Raw genomic sequence first — 22,669 nt, 5'->3', positions numbered from 1 at the left:
TTTAATTTGGAAGTTTAAAAGGACAACAGGAATTTTTGGAAGGGAAATAACAAGGAGGCACAGATGAATTGGCAAAAAGATTTTGAGACAGTGCTCTGCTTAGCAATTTCATACTATAAATGAGAGAAGAACTACCTTTACACTGTGTTGCAGGAAATGCAACAACTAGACATGATATTCAAAATACATTCTCTCTTCACTGTCTTCTGAAGAATCATTTACCAAAACTCTATTTTGTAAAATTTTGCTGATATTAAGATGCATAGTATCCATCCTGCAAATCTCTACATACAGTAAATTAAAGAAAATGCTATCATTTTTGTATGTGGACTTGGATGTTGCCTGCTAAGTACTTCCTTTGATTTAAAGACTTCACAAGTAATCATCTCCTCTGCCTTGGAAAAAAAAGATACAAATGATCCCTTTCCAACAAATACTGAAGGATTTGTGGACAGCATACACATGTTGGAATATCTTTTGAACTGCATAGTTCAAGGCAAAAATAGCACAGAATACTCATGGATTCAGTGAACACCTGAATTTTAAATGATAATACATTTGAAGAACAATAGTTTTACTTTGACATGTGAAATACTGAAATCTAGTGGATAAGAACTACATTATTTTTTGTGAAAGGTGCAGTATAAAACAGCCTGCAGAGACAAGTAAAAGGTAACGAATTGAAAAAAAGACAAGGTCCTGAAAAGCTCAAAGTAATTTCAAGTAAAAACATTGTAAGACATCACAGAACTTCACCCAAAAACTCAAAGGGAATTTGGTTCTAAGAGAACACATAACATACAAACATAAAAAACCCCCAAAACATTTGTTTGCAAAGGAAAGCCTGCTAGAATATCACACCAGCATGACACTGAATACTCCGCAAAAGACTCATCCTCTTATCCACATGCTCATTTAAGAGGTGTGCAGCTGAAAAGGCCAAGGAACTGGATGTGCCTGTTCATTTGCATGAATTTCAGCAATATCTAAACCAGTTATTCCAAGTTCAATGTGAAAATCCCTGAGAGATACGATTTTAAGCCCAGTTTATATAATCTTTGTCTACCTGGAAGTTCATCACTGCAAGTCAAGCCATTAAATCAGTTCTAAATCTACTCTTAAATCAGTTCAGACTCACTACCAGAACTTGCAGCTGGTGAGTTTGCCACTAGTGCTCTGCTTCTAATAGAGCAGCCAGTAAACCAACACATCTTTCCTAAAAACAAACAAAAAAAAACCCCAGACCACGATATACTGAGAATACTGAAGACAGAGAGATAACGTGGATACATGGTACAGAGAAGACAGCTTACAGATGATGATTCCACTTCTGGCAAAAAGCTTTCACATACACATACCTATGCCACAAAGTGTATCACAGAATCACAGATTATTAGGGACTGGAAGGGACCTTGAAAGATCATCTAGTCCAATCTCCCTGCCAGAGCAGGAACACCTAGATGAGGTTACACAGGAAGGCATCCAGGCAGGTTTTGAATGTCTCCAGAGAAGACGACTCCACAACATCCCTGGGCAGCCTGTTCCAGTGCTCTGTCACCCTCATCGTGAAGAAGTTTCTTCTCAAATTTAAACGGAACCTCCTGTGTTGCAGTTTGAACCCATTGCCCCTTGTCCTATCATTGGTTGTCACTGAGAAGAGCCTAGCTCCATCCTCATGACACTCACCCTTTACATATTTACAAACAATTAATGAGGTCTCCCCTCAATCTTCTCCAAGCTAAAGAGATCCAGCTCCCTCAGCCTTTCCTCATAAGGGAGATGCTTCACTCCCTTCATCATCTCCATTGCCCCGCACTGGACTCTCTCCAGCAGTTCCCCGTCCTTCTTGAACTGAGGGGCCCAGAACTGGACACAATATTCCAGGTGTGTCTCACCAGGGCAGAGTAGAGGGGAAGGAGAACCTCTCTCAACCTACTAACCACCCCCCTTCTAATACACCCCAGGATGCTATTGGCCTTCTTGGCCACAAAGGCACAGTGCTGGCTCATGGTCATCCTGATGTCCACCAGGACCCCCAGGTCCCTTAAACTAAAACTCTTCACTAAGAGTTGAAAACTACTGAAGACTTCTATTCAGCTACCTAGTTGCTCACTGTTCATCCTGAATTCAGTTAGCAACAATGCCTTTTATTTTACAAAGTACGGGGCTAAGATGGCTGAATACTTCCTTTACCTGGGAACACAACCGTGCTCTACTATACTGCTGTCAAACAAGCCTGCTCTGTCAAACACAGTTCAGATTCATGAGCTATTAATCCCTACAGCAAAGCATCCGCAGACTGATTTGCATGGGAGCTTTAAAGCCGTTTATGTTTTCTCCCTTGCTCTATCCAAATTTCCTGTTTTAACCTAATGTATATTTTGGCTTTACACACTTGAATCTTGCATCAGGTGCAAACAAGATGATGTTCAGCTGATGTTTGGGAAATCTCCTCTTTAAAATGTGAATGCCAAAGCTTTCTCTGTTATGCCTCAAATATGGTGTCTTGGCAGGACAATCTAAAATAGGTGTAGACAATAACAGCAGAAAAGTGGTATCTTGCTTTTTTTTTTTTTTTTTTTTTTTTAATAACACAAGCATCTCTAATGACAGGAGGAAGGGCAATAAAACTACTGGGCACTCTTTTCTGATCAAGCTAACCTCTCTTGCTTCAAGAAATCTTGCAACAGGATCACAACTCAAGATACTGTGTTGTAATACTTTAAAAGAAATACTCATTAGAGGGCCTAGATAACTCTTCTCAATTTACAACTCCCAATCTAATAAACCCTGAAGTATTTTACTCTGCTTTGATTTATACTGTTTTTCTCCCCTGCCAAATATCTGATCAATGGATAAAAATGATGCCCTTCTTGCCTGAAGGCCGTTGCCAAGGCAGTGAATAACTCTGCACATTGTCTTGGCGAATGGTAAACTAAAGGACGAGAAACAATAGTGAACATGCCTAGATTGAAATACAACATTTAAGACATTCATGGCAAGACTGACAAATAAGAATTCAGAAATATAAATCTGAGCCTGTTTGACCATTGCTGCTGTTTCAGTAGCAAAACTCACATTATGACTTGGAAAACTGGACTGTCTCCTGGACATACTGCTGAAAAACAATCTCTATTTTAACATCCAGAAGAGTGGGCTCTTCTTGGATACCAGAGCTGGAGACCAATAAATCAGGAAATCTCAAAACAAGGACAATTTGTATCACTTCCCACCTAGCCCAAAGAAAGCACTAAATAAAACATAAGAGCAGGCCCTCTGAATAGATTTGCAGCAGAAGACCCAGAAGGCAGAGACACAAAATGAAGAAACATAGTAACTGATAATCAGTAATCACATCTCAGAAAAAGCTGCAAAAAATAGTTAAGGAACAACCTGCTCATAATAAAGTTTCTTACTAAGTTCAGTTAAGAACAGTATTTTACTTAACTCAATGAGAGTCCAAATATTTAAGACCCACACAAACATCTATCTTTTATGAAATTCGACTAGTTCAGCATAACATTGTTTGCAGTAATTTCAAAAGAAAGTTACACAACATCATAAATATTTATCTTATGTCAGAGCACCATAATTTCTTTCATCTAATGATTCTTCAATTGATGTAAAAGTTACTTGCAAAGAACCTTGCAAATTATGGATTTATTATTGATGAGATATACAATTATTGCATATCTGTGATACAGTCACCTTTCTTGCTTTTCCCTTTAGAGGAGTAGCTCCATGCAGCATGTCTTCAGAATCCCTACTCATAACAGAAGAAATAGAAGTTAAAGACACCTTCCCCAAACCATGTAACAATAGTCTTACAAATGCATCTAGTTTTGAAGGACTAGCAGAAAGGTGGATACATTAATAAGCACACAGTACTACTGTGGGGTTCTTTACCATATCTGCCACTGTGAAAGATAGATAAACCATATACTTTCAAACCAAAACTAACTAACGCAAAAAACTTTGTGTTTTAGTGGTCATTATTTCAGGACAGTCACTTTTCAAATGTCTACTTTTCTACAGGTTCTGTGCTCCTGCTTTTTTTTTGCATGTAAACACAGTTTCCCAAGCCTCCACCTATTACTTTGTTTCATATATAAAAAACAAGCAGCTACATAATGGCAAGCACATAACTACGGAGGTAGGATCTGAGACTGATTTTTTCTCTAATGTAACATTAGAAACTTTGACAAGGAAAGGAAAAACACAGTCATCCAAGAACGATCAGTCAGAAAGGTTGAACCCACTCCACAAAACAGCATAGACTTTCTCAGAATAAATATCAGCAATAATTTGAAAGTGAGCACAGGCTGAAAGAGAACAGTAAGCACTTAACCCCGCCCCTCCCGCCCCCCCGCAAACCTTTTATATTGTCATATTTTAAAATCCCTATTTAGGGATTTTACTGGTATATACATCTGCATCCGTGTCTCTGAGCAGACAAAAATCGTGCTTCTGCCCCGAGGACTCTTCCATCAGCAGGAATGCAACTGAACATATTAAATTGCAGGATACAAGCTGCACCCACCTTGGCATTTCCTATCTCAGTGTAAAGATGTAGGTAGTATTTTTAAACACCTGCCACAGCAGTAGTATTTCCAACAAAACTGCCTCTTAAAGGCTTGGATCCAGACACAACTCTAGGAAGCTCAATATCTCACATTATGCAGAGCTCCCAAGAATATAGCTGAGGGGAAGAAAAAAATGTGATGGGTTTATTATGGATGTGCAATGCCAAGTCAGTGCAGTGTATATATTTTCTATCCGATGAGTTAGTCTATAGAAAGAATGCAAAAGGCAGGAGATAATTTAGCAATTACTGTTATCAGTAGTACAAAGAATAAGACTAGAAGAACAGATGCACCAAAAAAAAAAAAAAAGTGCAAGGTACTCAGAAAGTCTAAGCTCCTGTAAACCAGAAGCAAAGCATGCTTCAAGATGTAAATCCCCACCAAATATTTATCTAAATCAAATGACCTCCCAGAGAAACACACCCAATGATCACACTCACACACTGTATACAAAAACGCTGCAACATTTGAAAAACCCTCCTCAACAACTTCTGGCAGAAGAGAATTCCTATGCCTTAAAGGTGAAAACATCTGTGTCACTATTCCTCAAGAATTTAAAGGAGTGAAGCTTCCACACTTCATTATAATGCTGCCTCTCAACTTCCTACTCGTAAACAATCTTATAAAAGTCTCATGCTGTTACCAACCTTTATTGCTTTTTCGTGTATTTATCATTCATTTTATATTCAGTCTGTCCTAGTTTTTGTATTTCTATTCCTACTTCATTCCAGTAGTATCCATCATGCCTTCTTACACTTGAGACTGCACATCCCCACACCGTGTTGAACTCCAATTCCCCTGCCTGTGCTTCTTGTACACTCGACTTGCCTCTACCTCCTCCCATACCAGCACACGTTTCACTAGTCCACACGACAGACCCCTACCGTGCCCCTGGCGACACGCAGCCGCACCCCAGGTCCACAGGATAAGCCCCCGGGCCACTCCACGGCGATTCAGCAGACCAGCCCGTCCCGGGAGGCTGACTGCGGCCACAGCCTAGGGCCGCCGCTCCTCCGTCGCAAGGGCCGCCCCGGGCCGGCCGCAGCCCCCCTGCCCCCAAATGGCGACGCCACCACGGGCCGCGCTCGCACCTGCAGCGCCCCCCGCCGCCGCCTCGCGGCCCAGCGCCGCTCGAGGCGCTGTCAGCACTCGATCAGATACGACAACCGGCGGCCTCCAGTTCCGGGCCCCGGAGGGGCGGCCGCCGCCCCCAGCGTGGCGCATACAGGGCGGCGGCGGAACGGTCGCCCCGCGGGCCCCTGCCCCTCCGCGCCGCGGAGAAGCGGGCGGGAGCGAGAGAAGCGCCCGCCGCAGAGGCTGCCGCCGCGGCCCGGCACGAGTGGTCTTACGGCGGGAGCCCCGGGAAGCGAGAGGAGAAAGAGAAGAGCCGTTACCTGCGTGAGGCGGATCGCGCTCTCCGCGGGCTCGGATCCGCGACCGTCTCTGCCCGGCCCGAGCTCCTCCTGGCGGCCGCCGCCCTCACCTGCCCCCGGGGATCCACCCGCGCCCCGCTCGGCTCCCTGCGCCGCCTCAGGCCGGCTCCGCAAGATGGCGGCGCTTCCGGGAGAGACCAAGGCGGGCCCGAGGTGGAGGGGCCGGCCGGGGAGGGCGGGAGTGCGGCCGCGGCCCCTGCGCGCACCGCCCGACACTGCCCCGCTCCGGCCGTCCTGGCGGTGGTGGGTCCGTCCGGCGTCCCCGCTCCCGCCACGAGCTGCCCCGCAGGCTCCCCCATCTGCTCACGTTCGGTGCGCTCGTCCGCGGCACTCCCCCGCCGCTCGGCCGGCCCGCGATGGGGGTGGCGGCGGCGCTGGGCGCCGGCGCGGCGCGGCTGCTTTTCTACCCGACGCTGCTCTACACGGCGGTGCGGGCGAAGCTGCCCGGATCCCGTCGGTCCTGGTTCCACCGCATTGACGGCACCGTGCTGCTGGGGGCGCTGCCGCTGCGGGGCCGCAGCCGTAGGGTAAGGCGGGCACGGCGGGGCGGGCCGGGCCGGGCCGGGCGGGCAGCCGGTGCCTGACGGTGCCTGTGCCCGCAGCTGGTGGCCGAGGAGAACGTTCGCGCCGTGGTGACCCTGAACGAGGAGTACGAGACCCGGTTTCTCTGCTGCTCCGCACAGGTGAGCCCGGCGGGCTGGCCAGTGCCCGCGGGAAGGGCCGCTTGTCCCGGCTCGCGGGAGGCTTTGGCCGCCTGCTGCTGGGATCTGACAACAAAGACGCGGCTTCTTCGTATCCCTTAAAACTACGCGACAAAGCAGTAAAACGTGAGGACACGAGTAAAGTGTTACAGCCCCAGTGGCAGATGGTGACGAGGAGTGTTAAATCCGTGTATGCCAATAGAAGAATGCCTTTTGTTTCAGGACATCCCAGCTCCCCTCCTTTCCTTTCACTGAACCACATCTTTCCACTTCTCCTTTAACTAATGCTGAAGTTTTCATACATTTGATCTAAAGGATTTACATTCAAAGTCTGATTACAGCCTCACTGAATTTCCCAACTGCCGCGACAGTTCTGAGTTTTCTTTCTGGGAAAAACAAAAACAAAAAACCAAACCAACCAAACAAACAAAAAACAAATCCAAAAAAGTTAAATGATGGAATCTGTTATGCACATTTCAGGAATGGGAGGCCATGGGTGTGGAACAACTGCGTCTCAGCACCGTGGATCTTACTGGAGTCCCAACCCTGGAAAACCTCCATGAGGGTGTTGAATTCATACTGAAACACCGAGCATGTGGGAACAGTGTATATGTGCACTGCAAGGCAGGACGCTCCCGCAGTGCCACCATGGTGGCAGCATATTTAATTCAAGTAAGAAGGGTTCTGTACTAAATGGGGTTTATTTTCATACAGTCTGGGCAAGTACAGCCAACCGTTACAATTTCCTTTTGCTCAAGAGGCCTGAGCATGTACAGGTGCATTAATATTCCATGATTTTACAGAGTTTGGATGGGAGACCCATTTCAAGAGAGGTAGATAGCCAGGCCCCAAATTTACATTGCTGTTTTGTAGAACTTGGCAAATGCAAAGTAATGAACAAGTGAAACAATGTTTGCTGAACTGTGGTCTAAGCTTTAATAATCTAGTTTATCTTTGCACACATTGTTAATCTGTGCTTGTGATACTGTCAAGACAATGCTTCCTGGCAATGAGAGTGATGAAGCTGCAACAGGCTGCCATCGTAAGTAGTGTTTTCATTCATCTGTAGTCTGCCTCTGCCAGCTCAGTTATTAGCACAAGCACTGGCAAAGATGTTCTGATCTTATGGGAAACTGTTGTTGCAACAAAGCTTTGAAACACATGGTCTGATAATATCTGTTGCTGGTTCTAGCAGATCAGTCAGACTTCAGGAAGCTGCTCAGTTTTCTGGGCCATTAATATTGTTAAGTTCTCAAAAGGTTTTGAACTACTCTGCCATTCTGAATTCTCTCCATGGAGGAACAGATTGAGATGGGAATAACACGTCACTTGTGAGGGTAGGTCACCGAGCAGACAAACATCCATTTTTGTTGTTCAGATTTTCTCCTTGGTTAACTGAAACAGTGAGCCATTCTAAGATTTTCAATACATACAATTTAGGATCAAGAGAAGTGACTTTGGTTTTCTGAGTTCCTCTACAGACCCAACTGGGTAAACCAGCACTAAGAGCAAAATCCTACCTGTGGCTTGTTATGTTGGAGTCATGAAGTACTCCCTGGAAAGTTTTCCCTTAGTGCTGAAGTGCAATGGGAGTACTAGTCAAGTTAAAAGAAAAACAAAACAAAACAAGCAAGCTGCCCTTTTGCTCTGGTCTAGTGTGAGGTGTGACTAGGACAGGAAACTATTCACAACACACTGGAAGCATGAGTAAGACACAAAATGGAGGTCTGAGGCAGCTGCCATCCTTCTTTAACTGAGGGACTCATTTAATTAACTTGTATTGACATTCACGCCCCTCTGAGAGGAACACGAAGGGGTAAAGCTGCAAGTTTTCTAACAACTCTAACGTTGTCTATAGCCTCCAGGAAGTCTTCATTAACTGGTGCAGGGATGGAATGGATTTTAACTCACAGGGTTTCTGCATTTTCAGCTGCATCACTGGAGCCCTCAGGAAGCAATAGACGCTATTGCCAAGATCCGTCCCCACATCCTCATTCGGCACAAACAAGTCCAGGTCCTGGAGACATTTCACAGGAACATAATAACTGGGACAACTGCAGAGTGTCAGTAAGAACTATAAAAATCTGTGTTGGCTGCTTTAAAAAAGCCTTACGTTTTAATGAAGGCATAACTGTTGTACTTTTTGACCATAAATAAATAACTTTTTACATAAATTACAGTAAAGGGCTGTTTCTTTAAAGCTTTCTTGCCTTATAGCTAATATCTTAGTTCTCTTGGAGCCCCATAGTTCTTCTCTCTCACACAATCAGTGCTAAGCCAGACTGCAATCCATGGGAAGTTCTATAGTATTTGCAGCAAAGGAAAAGAAAACTTTGTCTCAGCAGAGACTTTATTCAGATTCTTACCCAAAAGGTGACAGTGCCAACAGAGAGGGGTAGGAGGAAGTGGTCTTAATTCCATCTTTCACCAACACTACCTTATGATTACAGGTGGGGATTCCCTGTACAGTAAAGGAAGCCAATGCCCATAAAAACAATCTCCCTTTATGGTAGGTGATGACAGAGCAGTATGCAAGTTCCCAGTCTGTTACGACTTCTCTAGGAGAAATGCTGAATAATGCAACTTACTAAAGGTCCTGGGGTCAGCTCTGGAATCCGTTTGCTGTAAATATTTCTGCCAGTCCCTCCTTCTGCAATAGGAACACAGGAATGTTTAAATGGGGACATCCCTGGAGGACACAGTGCACATCTAACTCTGTGACTGACATGGCAGCAACTCACAGTGTTCTATGAAGTTAAAACTAGCAATGTAAGCCAAAGAGGACATTGTTCATACATTATAGGATTTGTTATTGGTGGATTGGTTCCAGGCTAAAAAAAACATTTGCTGCAGTTTGGGCCTCCAATGCAAGCAGCTTATGATCAAGGGATCAAAGTAATAGCATTTAGTCCATCTGAAATCTAAGATGCTGCAGTTCAACTTTAATAGTGCTATATAAAATAGGCCCACAGCCAGCTAGTCTGTACTTCCTCTGCACAGGTATAGAGGATGGCGTCTTTACTGGATGTTGTGAGCTCGCAGTAATTGGGCCTGGTGCTGAGGGTGGTGGAGGACTCTGAGCTGCACAGCAGAACACCGGTGCTGCCTTTTCTATCACTGGGCCTTCTTTTCCCGCTTAGGCCAAGACAAACTGCAGGTTAGTGAGCAGCACTTTGATGCCACTTGTGACTGTTACAACAGAGGTGGCTGGGTTAAGTTTAAAAGTATTCGCATCACCCTTTTTATAGCGATCACGAAATACATAGATACTGCCGTTGCAGCTAGCAATTTTCCAGGGGGACGGTACTGAGCTCCAGGCATCTGGCAGGCACAGCCGGGTGAAGCTATCCAGAAGGGGGTTATAGCATAACAGTGAATCCCCCTCGGCTACAATGAACACCACATCCTTGTGTACAGCAGCATGCATGCGCCCTGCGAAAGGCAGTACGTATGGCTTCACGTGGCATTTCTCTGTGTTGGTATCATAGCACTGAATTAGCCGAGAGGGCTTGGTGAAGAAGTCCAAGTCATTTTCCTCCCCACCCAGCAGGTAAATGACACCATTAAGGTTTACACCTGCAGCTCCAGAGACTGCCACTTCCAACTGGCTGGTCTCTGTCCAGACATTGTCTCGTACTCTGTAATATATGACGGCATTAGAGAGAGTGTCCTGTAGAGTTTTGCCCCCCAGTGAATATATTGCATCCTTGCTTGGCACAGAGACAAGGGTGTGTTGGAGCCGGTCACGGGGCAGAGGGGCACACCATTCCCAGTCTATAGTCGCGTTGTTGCATTTCCACATGCGTCGTGGAATGGAGCCACCAACGACATATAGGTCGCTACCATGCTTGCAGGCTGCGGTGATCTGGTGACACAGGCTGTTCTGGCCACTCACACTTATGGAGTCATCATCAGCACAATGCAGAGAGACAGCAAGCGAATGTGTACGTGATGACTCCTTTCCAATCAGGTAGATGTGAACATTTTCTCCAATCACCTGAGAGAAAAGAGAGCATGTCAGCAGAATTAGGCCTGTTTACACAAACACTGGTGATGCCTAAGACCAAATTATTCAGCATTTTAGGACCCACCTGTGAGCCAAAAGTGTGTGACCTGCTTCCCAAGTCCTGCCACCCTACAGCATTCAGGATTTGGAGCCTCAAAGCCTTTTCAAGATACCAGTCATATCTGACATAGCAGTATAGCAACAGACTTCACTGGAACCCCAGTGACTGTGGTTTAGGTAAGGGCTGGTGACATCACTGATGGAGTAGACTTTTAATAAGGGGAATGCCAAACTCAGATTTCTGAATGGTCTCTCTGGTAACTGAGCACCTGGTGAAAAAAGTTATTCGTGGCATTGCTCAAATCACTACTGAAAGCAGCTTCAGGTTAAATTAGAAAAGCTGTCAGTGGGGTTGCTATTTATGACAATAAAAGTATTCCTCACACAAGCACAGTGAATTTCCATGATATTTGTAATTTGTGACTTTCAAGTCACACCTCTGAGCACAATACCCTGTCTTGGGAAGTGCAAAACCAGCAAGTGCTACACCAACCCCAGAACAGAAGGTCTTTTTATACCTTCAGACTTGATCGCAGTGTCTCTGAAAAGCCTGCTCGCTCCTCCTTGTTGAAGTTGATCCAGGTTTCTATAGCAACCGTTGGATTCTGAGAACATGGAACACCATCTATGGTTTGGGGACAGAAAGGCATTTATGATACCTAGACAAAGATGTGTGTACTCAAGAACATCCTTTTCCTGTGACTCCCCTCCCCCCCACTCCCACCACAAACCTTACTTTCTAGAGAGGAAAAAAAGACATAGAGATTTATAGATTTTGTCAGGCATGAGCACTGCCAGCCAGGAATCTACATTAAATTAGTTTGGATAAACAGAAGACAGAGCTGCCACATCTTAAGCACTTTGGATGATTAGAAGTTTTGGTTCTGCCACAAACTATTGATTGCATCATTGTCATCAGTACATTACCTAGAAGATTTTGGATATTTACTTCTTGTTAGAAAGCCAGCAATTATGCCTGTATTCATTGAGAGACTTCCTGGTGAAGGCCCTCTGATTTTGTAGTTTGCTCTCACAAAAAACCCTGAATTTAATTACGCTGAAGGGATCAGACAAATTCCAACACTGTTCTCAATGGAAGCGAGGAGAAAAAGTGTAGAACAAGTATTTCAACTCTGTTTATTAGTAAAAGAGATTTCATTTCCATAAGCTATCCACACATGTAGTGGTTAAATGGAAACACTTTGATTTTGAAATGGGCCCTAGAGTGCAACAAAAGGTAAGCTTAATAAATTACTATTTCATGAAATTAATTTTAATCCTTGACACTAATAGCTTCCTCTATTTAAATCTCCATTAACTAAACAAAGATGCAGGAATTGCAAAAGAAAAAGGTTTTCCCTGCCAGCAGTAGGAGTATATTTCAGATTCTAATCCATTTTATGAGCTAGGTTTGGGCATAAATACTGAGTAATGTGATTCTATATATGGAAATACATGAAGCATGGAAAAAAAAATTAAGCAAGTAATTTACTTTAAGAACACAAACACTAAAGATCATAGTCCTAAAACTATGGTCACTACATGGAATCCCTAGGATTGACGTTTATAGCTTTATTTCATTATTTAAGGATTTTTTAAAATGAAGTCACAAATTAAAAACTTTAGCTAGATAATTATCAAAATTACTCTAATTTTATCATAGAGTTTTTTTTTGAGCTATCAGTACATACTCTCAATAGGTTTTTGACTGCAAATTTCTCTAGATGAAAAAGAGGTAATACAATGCAATATCTGTAAAGACTCTTGTATGCATAGCATCAACTTTAAAGGCTATTTTAAGTCTTAGAGACAGATTTGCCAGTATTCCTAAGAAGCCAGTCATGGTAGTTTTATTTTAACAGCATTTAAAATGCACAACACATAAAGTATAGTTATTTACTCATTTACAAAGTTATTTAATTAAAGCAAGAAAGTGGTACTCTCTGGTCCCAAGTCCAGTACATCTGAATGTATGAGCTGCTTCTCCATCCTTGCTCCCTCTAGCAAGGGCCAAAAAATAATGTACATAAATGGACAAAAATGGAGTTGCGACTGCAGCATCATGGAGAGGTTTTCAAGTACTGCCTGTACTAACTAGGGCAGAGGAGAATCTTTAAGGATCAGTGGCAGTTGGACTAAGTTGTTGAAGTGTTGACATCCTTCAGAACCCTGAGTCATTGCATCCATTACAGTGGAAGTCTATTACCCTCACAAGAAGGGCAATTATTACCTAAGGTGTAACAATGCCTCTATTTCAGTCAGCTGAGTGCCTAGCCTAAATAATCCTAACAATTATATACAATTGTTGATAACACTGACACAGTTTAAAAATAAGGCTTTTGCTCAAGCATTCTTAAAAATGTTCAGCTGTTGCATTACTATATTAAATTATAAAGAACAAAAGAAAAAGTTTCATAGGGCATTCATTTATGGTAAAGCTTATTCGTTTTACTTTTAATGCAAACAAAATACAACAAGTTACTGAAAGTTAAAATTACGTTTATAAAAAAATCTGTAATACTTCTGACCTGTTGACTCAGGAACTGCTGGGAGTTACCAACATACTCTGTCCCTTTTCTATAGCTTAGATGTTGCATGTCTGGTAAAAATTCAAAGTTTTTTTCTGATTAAGTTATCTAGAATGTTTTGCTTTGCTTAGCTAAGCCTCTGAATAGACAGTGATCATGAAAGCTTGCATCTTTCCACCTATTTTGTTCAACCCCTGATAAACTCTCTGAAAGTCTCTTTCTGGATCCACATCCTGGCTGGTCTCTGGAACTCCTTACCTGTCAGGATGTCTGTCAGCAGGCGGACAGGCAGGTGTAGGAACTCCTCTGTGTCTTGCAGCTGAGACAAATGTGACTTTGCACAGTGTTTGGCAGCTGTGTAGAGCTCCATGTCACTGTGTTGATCTGCCAACCACATGACCTGCAGACAGTTCCGAACCTGCACCGTACGGGCCAGAAAACGGGAGCACTCTTCAAAAAGGGCAGTCAGCTGGTACATGTCTGCCACTTCATACGTTTCCTGCAACTCCTCTGCCCTCAGCTTTACGGTCCCATGGTAAATATAGTCCACAAGGAGCTGAAAGACACTCTCGCTAACGTCCTGCAGCTCAATCACCCGGTTGTGGGCCTCCTTTAGGTTGGAAGTGAACATAGAACGGAAAAAGCAGCTCTGAGCTGAAAGGACCAAACGGTGCAGCTGGAATTCTTTGCCTTCCACTGATATTGTAACATCAGCAAAGAGCTCATCCTCCAAGCATAATTTCATAATACCCTGGGCCACGCGGCCTGAGTGGGAGCGGTCGGTGAAGGTGTAGTTCACAAAGTAGTTTTCTTCTGCAGAGGAGCCCCCAGTCTCTTCTGATGCGTCCATGGTGCTGCACGGATCAGATCTCCAGCAATCTGTAAAAATCACAATAATTATATGGCTTTCTCTCTCCACTACCAAGATTATGCTGTACTTTGGGGCACAGGGAAAAACATCAAACATCTTGGTAAGGGGCCAGCATATTTTAGACTGAATATAAAATAGCACAGCCAGAAACTTCTGCTTGAGCTTCAGAATCTCAAACAACAAATGAGAAGTTGGCATAATTAAAATTATAATATATACCAAACTTCCAGTACAGTGAGCATCACATCCCAGCAGAACTGGGAGACGTGCAAATCTTTTCACCGCTCATTTCACCGACACAAAGAAATGCAGAAACAGTTATTCAAGTGGAAAGTCCAGCAACCGCCCTAGGAAACTTGCAAAGCCAAAAAAATGTGGCAGCACCATAGCTGGGCTAGATGGAAAAAGGATTACAGTATCATACTAACAAAGAGCACAGACAGCAGTTCATATCATCAGGAGAAGTTAATCACCATCCAAAACCAACATGATGAATCTGTGCAGCGGTATCAAGTAAGGTGAAGTTGATTTTTTCCAAAAAGATGCATGAGAAGTCTGCCAAATATAACCACCAGTCCTTCAAGTTAAACAAATGAGATAACTGATGGTTATGCTCAGTTTGTTAATGCACCAGACACATTCAACATGCAAAATAACCTATTAGATGTTGTTAGCCACTGTTTCCCAAGTAGCAAAGAGAATCCAGTTTAAAAGATAACACCTATTAGTAGTTACCAGAAATTGCAGAGCTCCAAGCAGTTAGAGGGTCAGAAAGCTTCTGAACCAGAGAAGGAGTGCTGCAGAAAAGAGGCCTTTTTTAACATGGTCCTTGACAGCACTAGTAGTAAACAGATGCCCACCTGAATTCACTTAAATTTATTTTTACACCTCATCTATCAGCCATGGTAACTGTTATCACAATTTCTTCAGTTAATACCAAACATTATTTCCAGTACAATGTTTTCCAACGACAGGATTTTTCTCCAGTAGATTCATAGTTACTCTTCCCTGCTTTATTTTCTCAAACATGCATTTTCTTACAATAGCTCTGCTTGATACAAGAGGGCTCCTAAGTTCTTTGCTCAAGTTCTGTCACGTGAAGTAGTGTCTACATCCCTAATGGGCTGGGCAAGTCCATCCCATTCCTGATGATGGCCTGCCTTAATTATACCTTTACTGTGATTTTACAATAGTTCTGGTCTGTCTGAAAACTACATATACATTAGTCTGTAAGAGACTGAGGGACTGTAATCAGCACAGAACACATCAGTACTGTTTTTCCAGCTTTACCAAGCACAAGCCTATCCTGCAAACTGGCTCCCACTTCAGTGAAAGCTCTTGATCCTTACAGTCAAGGTGCACAGAAGATGCAGCCCAGAATGCTGAAGTGAACACCAAGACATGGATGGATCAACTACTCTGCCCTCCTGGCACAGCAGAACCGGCTGCCCCCACTGTCCTGCACAATTTCCAGAGGACTGGTGCCAAGTCATGAAAGAAGTTGTAACAGCAGCTAAAGATTGCTGTAAACCACACATCCTTCTTGTAAACACAAAGTTCTCCTTTCATCCACGGCATTGCCACTATAAAGAAAGAAAAGGGCAAGAAGACTGAAGTGTCCCATGAAGCCAAATTTTATATTTCACACATTGTTTTAATTACCAAAGCAATGGCCCCATATGCTGGGCTTTAGATAGCGAGGCGGTAGCCAGCACCTGGCACACGCCACGCCTCACTTGCTCCTGACATGCGGGTGCCGTGACAGTGCCTGGGATCCCACGCACACAGCTGAGCGACTTTACACTCGGGGGGGAAGCGAAGGAAAGCTACAGGCCGCCATCAGGCCCGCACTAACGCGGTGAAAACTGCCAGTTCGCGCCGCGCTGCCTCCGCTCGTACCTGACAGCGGCCGCGTCTCCGCAGAACTCGCTGCCCCCGCGCCTGGGCTGCTCCTGCCCGGTCCCGGCACATCCCCGCGGCCTCTCGCCGCCCCCCGAGCTCCCAGCCCGCCCCGGGGCAGCAGTGGCTCCTCCAGCCCCGTCCCCGGGCTCCGCCCCGCCGCAGCACGGCACCCACCTGCGGCACCTCCCTTCATGCCGCCACCCCGGAGCCTCCCGCCGCCCCGGGGTGCCCCAGCAGCGGCTCCGCGCCCCTCACCCTGCGCCACGCTCCGCCGGGCACCTGCCGCTTCCGGACACCCACCCGGAAGCGTCCTCGGGAAGCCGCGCGCGTTTCCGCCCCCCGGGGGAAGCGCGACGGCGGCGCCACTTTCCGCTTCCGGTCCGTGCCCTTGCCCGTCCGTGTCGCGGCGGGGATGTTGGCGGCGACGCGGGGGCTGGTGCGGGCCGCGCTGCGAGGTGAGCGCCCCGAGCCGAGGGGGCGGCAGCAGCGGGGCTGGGCCGGGCGGCTGGCGGTGGTTGGGACTTAGGACATATGACATGTCCGTTTCTCTCCGCAGCTGGCGCAGGCCCGGCGGCGGCGCAGGCCCGGCTGGCTGGGAGCTCCGGGGGGGAGACTCGCCGTAAGTGAGCGGGGCCGGCAGCGGGGTGGGCGCCCGGCGGGGTCTCAGGGCTGGAGCGTTGGTTTGGTTTGGGGGAGGGGGCAGCGTCAGAGACCGGGGCGAGCCCTTGTGTCCCTGTCCGGTCCCGGCCCGGCCTTGGGGCCCTTGGGGAGGTTCTGTGCCGTAGAAACGTGGTGGGTGCATCAGAAAATGGTTGACGCCTGTCGCACATAAACCTGCATTTTATCCAGAAAAGCGGTTCTCTTGATAACGGTACTTGCACTGTGGTCACATCTGCATCCTTCCCCAGGGACCTGCCTGATGTTCTGTGCAATATTGTGCCCGGGCAGCAGCTCCATAGCCCCTCATTGCCCTGGATCTTGAGGAGTGTTAGTAATCATAACAAACAAACAAAAAGGCAACATAAGATCCTAGGATGTTTTGATTATGAGGGAGTTGCTTAGATGCTGGCACATGAAACAAAACCAGGATTATTTTGTCTAGAAAAAAGGATCCTTTTAGGTGTGGGCTAAATGTCAAAAGCAGCATCTGTGTTCAGATTGTTCTCTCATCTCTGCCTCTCTCTTGTTATTTGCTTCTCCGTCATCTTGTTGGGCTGTTCCCCTTTGTGACAAAGTAGCCAAGTGGTTAAGGCAGTGGACTTCTAATCCATTGTACTGTGCATGTGTGGGTTTGAATCCCATCCTTGTCAAAAAGTTATAGTTTTTATGCTTGGACTCAATGATCCTGAGGGTCTTTTCCAACTGAAATGATTCTATGATTCTATGCTGATACAATGCACGAAAAAAATACTGTCAAACACTGTCACAAACTTCTTTCCTTATCAAAGTCTCTAGTTCTGTGTTGTGTACCACATGTATGTTCTCTAGTCTCTGTTACAGCATCCTATGTGTTCTATTTTACATATAAGTTACGTTTAGCATCGCATTTACCATAAACTTTGCAGATCACCTGAACCTGAAGCTGCTTGGCTTCTACCAGAGCTACTGAGAGTCATCTAGACTTGTTAAAGGGATATTTAAGTCAGGGATGGGATTTACTACCCTTCTTTCTGTAGCTTTCTGTATTCCCTGCCATAATCTTAGGAACTTTATTTTTCTCTTTAGCTACTGTCAGACCAAAAAATGAAGTAGAACAGAAGCAGCTGTGTGCCTTTGGGGAATATGTGGCTGAGATTCTGCCCAAGTATATCCAGCAAGTACAGGTAGGTGGTGTTCAAGAAATTGTTCTTGTGGGAGGGACAGGATGCAGTGAACACACTACTTGTTCATTAGAAGGTTTCAGAAGTTGTGCTGAATAAGAAATATTGTCAGAAATACATGAAAGTCACTGCTGTTATTAAGCCCTTTCATCTCATGTCATTATGTGTCTGCTGGACGATATATGCTCTTTGTTTAGGTGTCCTGCTGGATTCAGTGTAATATTCAGTCCTGTTGGTGTTTGTACTCGTGCTCTTTCTGCTATTTCCATCAGGTGACCTGTTTCAATGAGCTGGAACTTTTGATCCACCCAGATGGGATCATTCCAGTTCTGACCTTCCTACGAGATCACACTAATGCCCAGTTCAAATCCTTGGCTGACTTGACTGCTGTTGATGTCCCATCTCGGCAGTACCGCTTTGAGGTAAGAACTACTCGTAGGTGCAGGACTTGGAGAGTTTCACAAGTGCTGATGGCTGTGGATGCTGTTGCAGCTTTTTTTTTTTTTCTGTTTTGCTTTCTGACAGTGAAAAGAAAATCTACTCTGAAATACTGAGGTTTTTAATCAGTTGATCATGGAAGCACTAGCAGAACTAATACTGCATGTGTTCCTATCCTGGCTTTTCTTTTACACTCTGCTGAAAGTCTTTGTTTTGTTTTGTTTTGTTTTTTTGCGGGGGGTTGTTTATTTGTTTTGGGTTTTACAAAGGTGTCTCGAGACTACTTTCTGGCCTGATGTGAACTGGTGCTTTTCCTTCTTACACTTATGCCCATCAGCTACTGTTGACACAACTGATCATGTTTTTCTTTAAATCCCATCAACTTTCTTAATAATTTTCCCATTTTTAAAAACAAAACAAAAAAACTATTTAGTTGTTTTAAAAACATTCCCTGAAAGTCAGGACCAAATAGGAGATGACACAGATTTTCAGAAAGCTCTCAGAAGATCTGGGACACTGAACTTCCACTGACTTCCAGTGGATATTTGAGATTTGGTCCCTGCGGATGCTTTTGAAAATCTCACTGTATAGCTTTTCAGCTGCAGAAAAATTCTTCTTGGCTTTCTCGCACTGGATTCTGAGAACAATTGGTAGCCATTTTCTTTGTGACAGACTGTTGAAATAATATTGTCAAGTGACTCCATCCCTTCAGTATTCTCATTTTTAAGACTTAGTATCCCTCTTTACTTCAGTTCTGCTTCATCAGTCATGGTTTCTGCATCTCACATTGGGTTTTTTTACACTTGTAAGCATCAAAGTGCTAAGCTCTTGGAACCTCAGTTGTAATAGTGTCTTTTCGTGCCCAGCTCTTAAGTGCTGAATGTGATTCTGCTGATAAAGAATATTTTCAATATTCTTCCTGTGCCTTTGCTTAGTCAGTACTGTACTGCAGAGAGATCCACAAATGTTTTACATGACCAATGCAGCTTTTATTCTGCTTCAGATCGTGTACAACCTCCTGTCTCTGCGGTTCAACAGTCGGATCCGTGTGAAGACGTACACTGATGAGCTGACGCCTGTTGACTCAGCAGTGTCTGTGCACAAGGCAGCAAACTGGTATGAAAGAGAGGTGAGTGCTAGTGTACTTGGGAGCAGAGTCTTTTTGGAGAGAGACTGAGTTTTCCTGGTTAAACTGATTCCCAGGGCCCTGAAGGAGAAGAATGGCAGCCCTGGCTACCATTTCAGAATGGGAGATAAAAGATTGTTTGATTGCTTTTGAATGGGTTCCTGCATCAGTTTCACTGGCACTGCACACAGCCAGGCATGGAACTGAAATTTTATGGACATAATATATCAAGAGTTGTTTTTTTTTAAAATCAAATTCAACTTACTTGGCTCCCTTTCATTTAGGTTTGGGACATGTACGGTGTTTTCTTTGCCAACCACCCTGATCTAAGGCGAATCCTCACAGACTACGGGTTTGAGGGCCATCCCTTCCGGAAGGACTTTCCACTCTCTGGTTATGTGGAGGTAGGAGATACGCTTATGTCAGAAGTTATCAAGTCTCTCCAATATCTTATGTCTTAATGACTCAGTGTCCAGATGGAGACCAGTGACAAGTGGTGTCCCTCTGGGGTCCATATGGGGACCAGTACTGTTTAACTTCTTTATCAGTGATATAGGTGGTGGGATCAAGCGCACCCTCAGCAAGTTTGTGGATGACACCAAGCTGAGTGGTGCAGTTGACACACCTGAGGGACAGGACACCATTGAGAGGGACTTGGACAAGCTCGAGAAGTCGGCCCATGCGAACCTTATGGGGGTCAACAAGGCCAAGTGCAAGGTCCTGCACCTGAGTTGGGGCAATCCCTGGAATCAATACAGCCTGGGGGTGAAGGGATTGGGAACAGCCCTGTGGAGAAGGACTTGAGGGTACTGGTGTATGAAAGATTGGACATGAGCCAACAATGTGAACTTGCAGCCCAAAAGGCAAATAGTATCTTGGGCTGCATCAAAAGGAGCGCCACCAGCAGGTTGAGGGAGGTGATTCTGCCCCTCCGCTCTGGTGAGACCCCACCTGGAGCACTGCATCCAGCTCTGGAGCCCTCAGTACAGGAAAGACATGGACCTGTTGGAGAGGGACCAGAGGCGGCCACAAAAACAATCAGAGGGCTGGAACAGCTCTGCTATGAGGACAGGCTGAGAGTTGGGGTTGTTCAGCCTGGAGAACAGAAGGCATTGGGGAGACCTTATTGTGGCCTTTCAGTACTTAAGAGGAGCTTGTAAGAAAGATGGGGACAGACTTTTTAGTGGGGCTTGTTGCCATAGGACTAGGGGTAATGATTTTAAATTAAAAGGGGAGATTGAGACAAGAAATAAAGATGAAAGTTTTTACAGTGAGGGTAGTAAAACTCTGGAATGGTTGCCCAGAGAGGTGGTAGATGCCCCATCCCTGGAAACATCCAAGGCCAGTCTGGGTAGGGCTCTGAGCAACCTGATCTAGTTGAAGATGTCCCTGCTCATTGCAGGGGCTTGGACTAGGTGACCTTTGAAGGTCCCTTCCAACCCAAACTATTCTGTGATTCTATGATCTGAGTTTTGGTACAGAAGCGTGACTGCTTTACGGTCCTTTGTCTGAAAGGCGCTAAGGATCTTTCACTTGTCTGTATTCCAGAGGAATTGTATAGATCTCCTGCGTGGAGATTTGAAGTCATCGCAAAGTATTATCTGTAATAAGGCTGCCGAAGGCCAGAGACACTCAGCATATTTCATGTGCTATGTATCAAAGAAATTTGTCAGGCAGAGGAAGTGCTTCTGCTTTTGGCATGTCTTCTGGAAGATTAAACTTTCCACTGCAATACTGGAGATTCCCAAAGGAATAAAGAACTGCACTGATCTTAATGCAATTGGAACTCCACTTTGTTGAGTTTTTGTAGACGCAGTTTATAAAACTGTAGTTGAACAGACTCTTGGCATTTATCAAATATTTACCTCTTTATATCAAACCACAAGTGAAATGAGTGTGCCTGGTGTCTGTCTACTTTCAAAGTACTGCCTTGCAGAAGCAGTCATATTTGCTACAGTTCTAAGACTGAGCTGAGTCTCAGGAGAAAACGCTGAGGTTCTGCAGGCAGTGAGGTTCTGTTTTAAGAAAAACAGAAATAACAGCAAATCCTGCAAGTGAGGACCAGGCAGGTTCCCCTGAGCTGTGGTTTGGAGATCTGGACTGGCACAGTGAGGGTAAATCAAGCCAATCAGAAGCCAGTCACCTGCATTTCACCCTGGTTGTCTTTTTGTACCATGTTCTGAGTGTTAATGCTAAGAAGCACAATGAAAACCAAAGAAACTTCCATATTACAAAGATTCATGAGACTAGTCCCCAGCTATACCAGGTGGATGGGCCACCTTATTTCAGCGAGAAATTCCAGGAGAAATTCCATTGTCATATGACAAACTAAATGTGTTATTCCACGTGGACTTCATATGGATTGTAGGCTGGTCACTCCCAATTCAGGGTGGTTAGTCAGGACACCTGAGGTAAGTGGCAGCAAAGAAGAGGTTTTTCTTGGAGAGTCCAGAGTTCATGGTGGCATCTGGAGGGCTCTTGTTTAGTAATGAGAAGAACTGAAGCTGTGGCTGAGTCCTGTGGCCTATCCATGGCATAAGAAGCAGGATTGCCTGTGCCAGGGGGTGGTCTGGGTCATTACCATGTGCAGCCAATAGCAGAGATGCTATGGGGACTGTTTGAAAATGACTGGCCCGTGTCCTTTGTTCTAGGTGCGGTATGATGATGAAGTGAAACGGGTAGTGGCAGAGCCTGTGGAGCTATCTCAGGAATTTCGCAAGTTTGATCTGAATAGTCCTTGGGAAGCATTTCCTGCCTATCGTGCAGCTCCAGAACCCCTAAAAATAGAAGCAGGAGCCAAGAAAGAAGATGCAAAGTAGCAGCAGAATGGAGCAGATGCACAGCACCATCATTTCTGTTCTGACATAGTATTTATAATATTAAAAATTGATACAATATTCTTGCCTGTTGTGGTCATGTGAATAATACTGTTTTCGAACTGGATGAAAAGCACAGGGTGAGGGATGCTAATTTAGAATCCTGGTAATCCAACTAATAGATGCTTATCTGCTGCTTTGAGTTGTAAGACACTGAATTTTGTCTTTTTGTTTTGCAAATTGAATGGAGTACAGGCATTCCCTGCGGCTAAGGTGCTTTATATGCACTGCTTCTGCTGGCTGTCCCTGCAGGCATAAATCACACCCTCGGCACTCCCCAGGAGACTCTGCTGAAGCATTTGCATAGCTTAAGCAATGGGACAAC

At 45.0% G+C, this 22,669-nt stretch overlaps 4 protein-coding genes across 18 annotated transcripts in view; 2 read left to right on the top strand and 2 right to left on the bottom strand.

The window, feature by feature from the left end:
• The window catches only part of CELF1 (CUGBP Elav-like family member 1), a 61,404-nt gene extending 55,251 nt beyond the window's left edge, over positions 1–6,153 (bottom strand). For 9 of the 11 annotated variants that reach the window (XM_065838756.2, XM_065838755.2, XM_071809118.1 and 6 more), the window contains exon 1: positions 5,978–6,153. The gene's annotated coding sequence lies outside the window, so the exon portion shown is untranslated. The remainder of the gene's footprint in view (positions 1–5,977) is intronic. The other 2 variants (XM_065838758.2, XM_071809123.1) reach the window with 2 other exon arrangements.
• A 48-nt stretch (positions 6,154–6,201) lies between these two features.
• PTPMT1 (protein tyrosine phosphatase mitochondrial 1) lies at positions 6,202–8,891 on the top strand. Of its 2 annotated transcripts, XM_065838777.2 has the most exons (4): positions 6,208–6,543; positions 6,619–6,699; positions 7,198–7,389; positions 8,648–8,891. In XM_065838777.2, exons 1-4 carry the CDS (start codon positions 6,373–6,375, stop codon positions 8,786–8,788), a joined length of 585 nt encoding a protein of 194 aa, XP_065694849.1. In that variant the 5' UTR covers positions 6,208–6,372; the 3' UTR covers positions 8,789–8,891. The 2 variants fall into 2 exon arrangements, with proteins under 2 accessions (XP_065694850.1, XP_065694849.1); XM_065838778.2 differs by lacking the exon at positions 6,619–6,699 and having other exon boundaries at positions 6,202–6,543.
• On the bottom strand, positions 7,400–16,414 carry KBTBD4 (kelch repeat and BTB domain containing 4). Of its 4 annotated transcripts, XM_065838771.2 has the most exons (5): positions 16,340–16,365; positions 14,918–14,979; positions 13,570–14,190; positions 11,302–11,408; positions 7,400–10,714 (listed from the first exon to the last, which is right to left on the bottom strand). In XM_065838771.2, the coding sequence occupies exons 3-5, from the start codon at positions 14,159–14,161 to the stop codon at positions 9,854–9,856; spliced, it is 1,560 nt and encodes a 519-aa protein (XP_065694843.1). In that variant the 5' UTR covers positions 14,162–14,190; positions 14,918–14,979; positions 16,340–16,365; the 3' UTR covers positions 7,400–9,853. The 4 variants fall into 4 exon arrangements, with proteins under 4 accessions (XP_065694843.1, XP_065694842.1, XP_065694845.1 ...); XM_065838770.2 differs by lacking the exon at positions 14,918–14,979 and having other exon boundaries at positions 16,340–16,414; XM_065838773.2 differs by lacking the exon at positions 14,918–14,979 and having other exon boundaries at positions 16,259–16,391.
• On the top strand, positions 16,321–22,365 carry NDUFS3 (NADH:ubiquinone oxidoreductase core subunit S3). The gene is made up of 7 exons (XM_065838775.2): positions 16,321–16,539; positions 16,641–16,703; positions 17,810–17,907; positions 18,177–18,326; positions 19,346–19,471; positions 19,753–19,872; positions 22,120–22,365. The coding sequence occupies exons 1-7, from the start codon at positions 16,497–16,499 to the stop codon at positions 22,285–22,287; spliced, it is 768 nt and encodes a 255-aa protein (XP_065694847.1). The 5' UTR covers positions 16,321–16,496; the 3' UTR covers positions 22,288–22,365.
• The last annotated feature ends 304 nt before the right edge of the window (positions 22,366–22,669 follow it).

Source organism: Patagioenas fasciata, chromosome 5 (genome assembly GCF_037038585.1).
Source record: "Patagioenas fasciata isolate bPatFas1 chromosome 5, bPatFas1.hap1, whole genome shotgun sequence".
In the NCBI taxonomy this organism is placed as follows: Eukaryota; Metazoa; Chordata; class Aves; order Columbiformes; family Columbidae; genus Patagioenas; species Patagioenas fasciata.
Note: the sequence above shows the minus strand (reverse complement) of the source record. Positions and strands in the feature narration are given on the sequence as shown.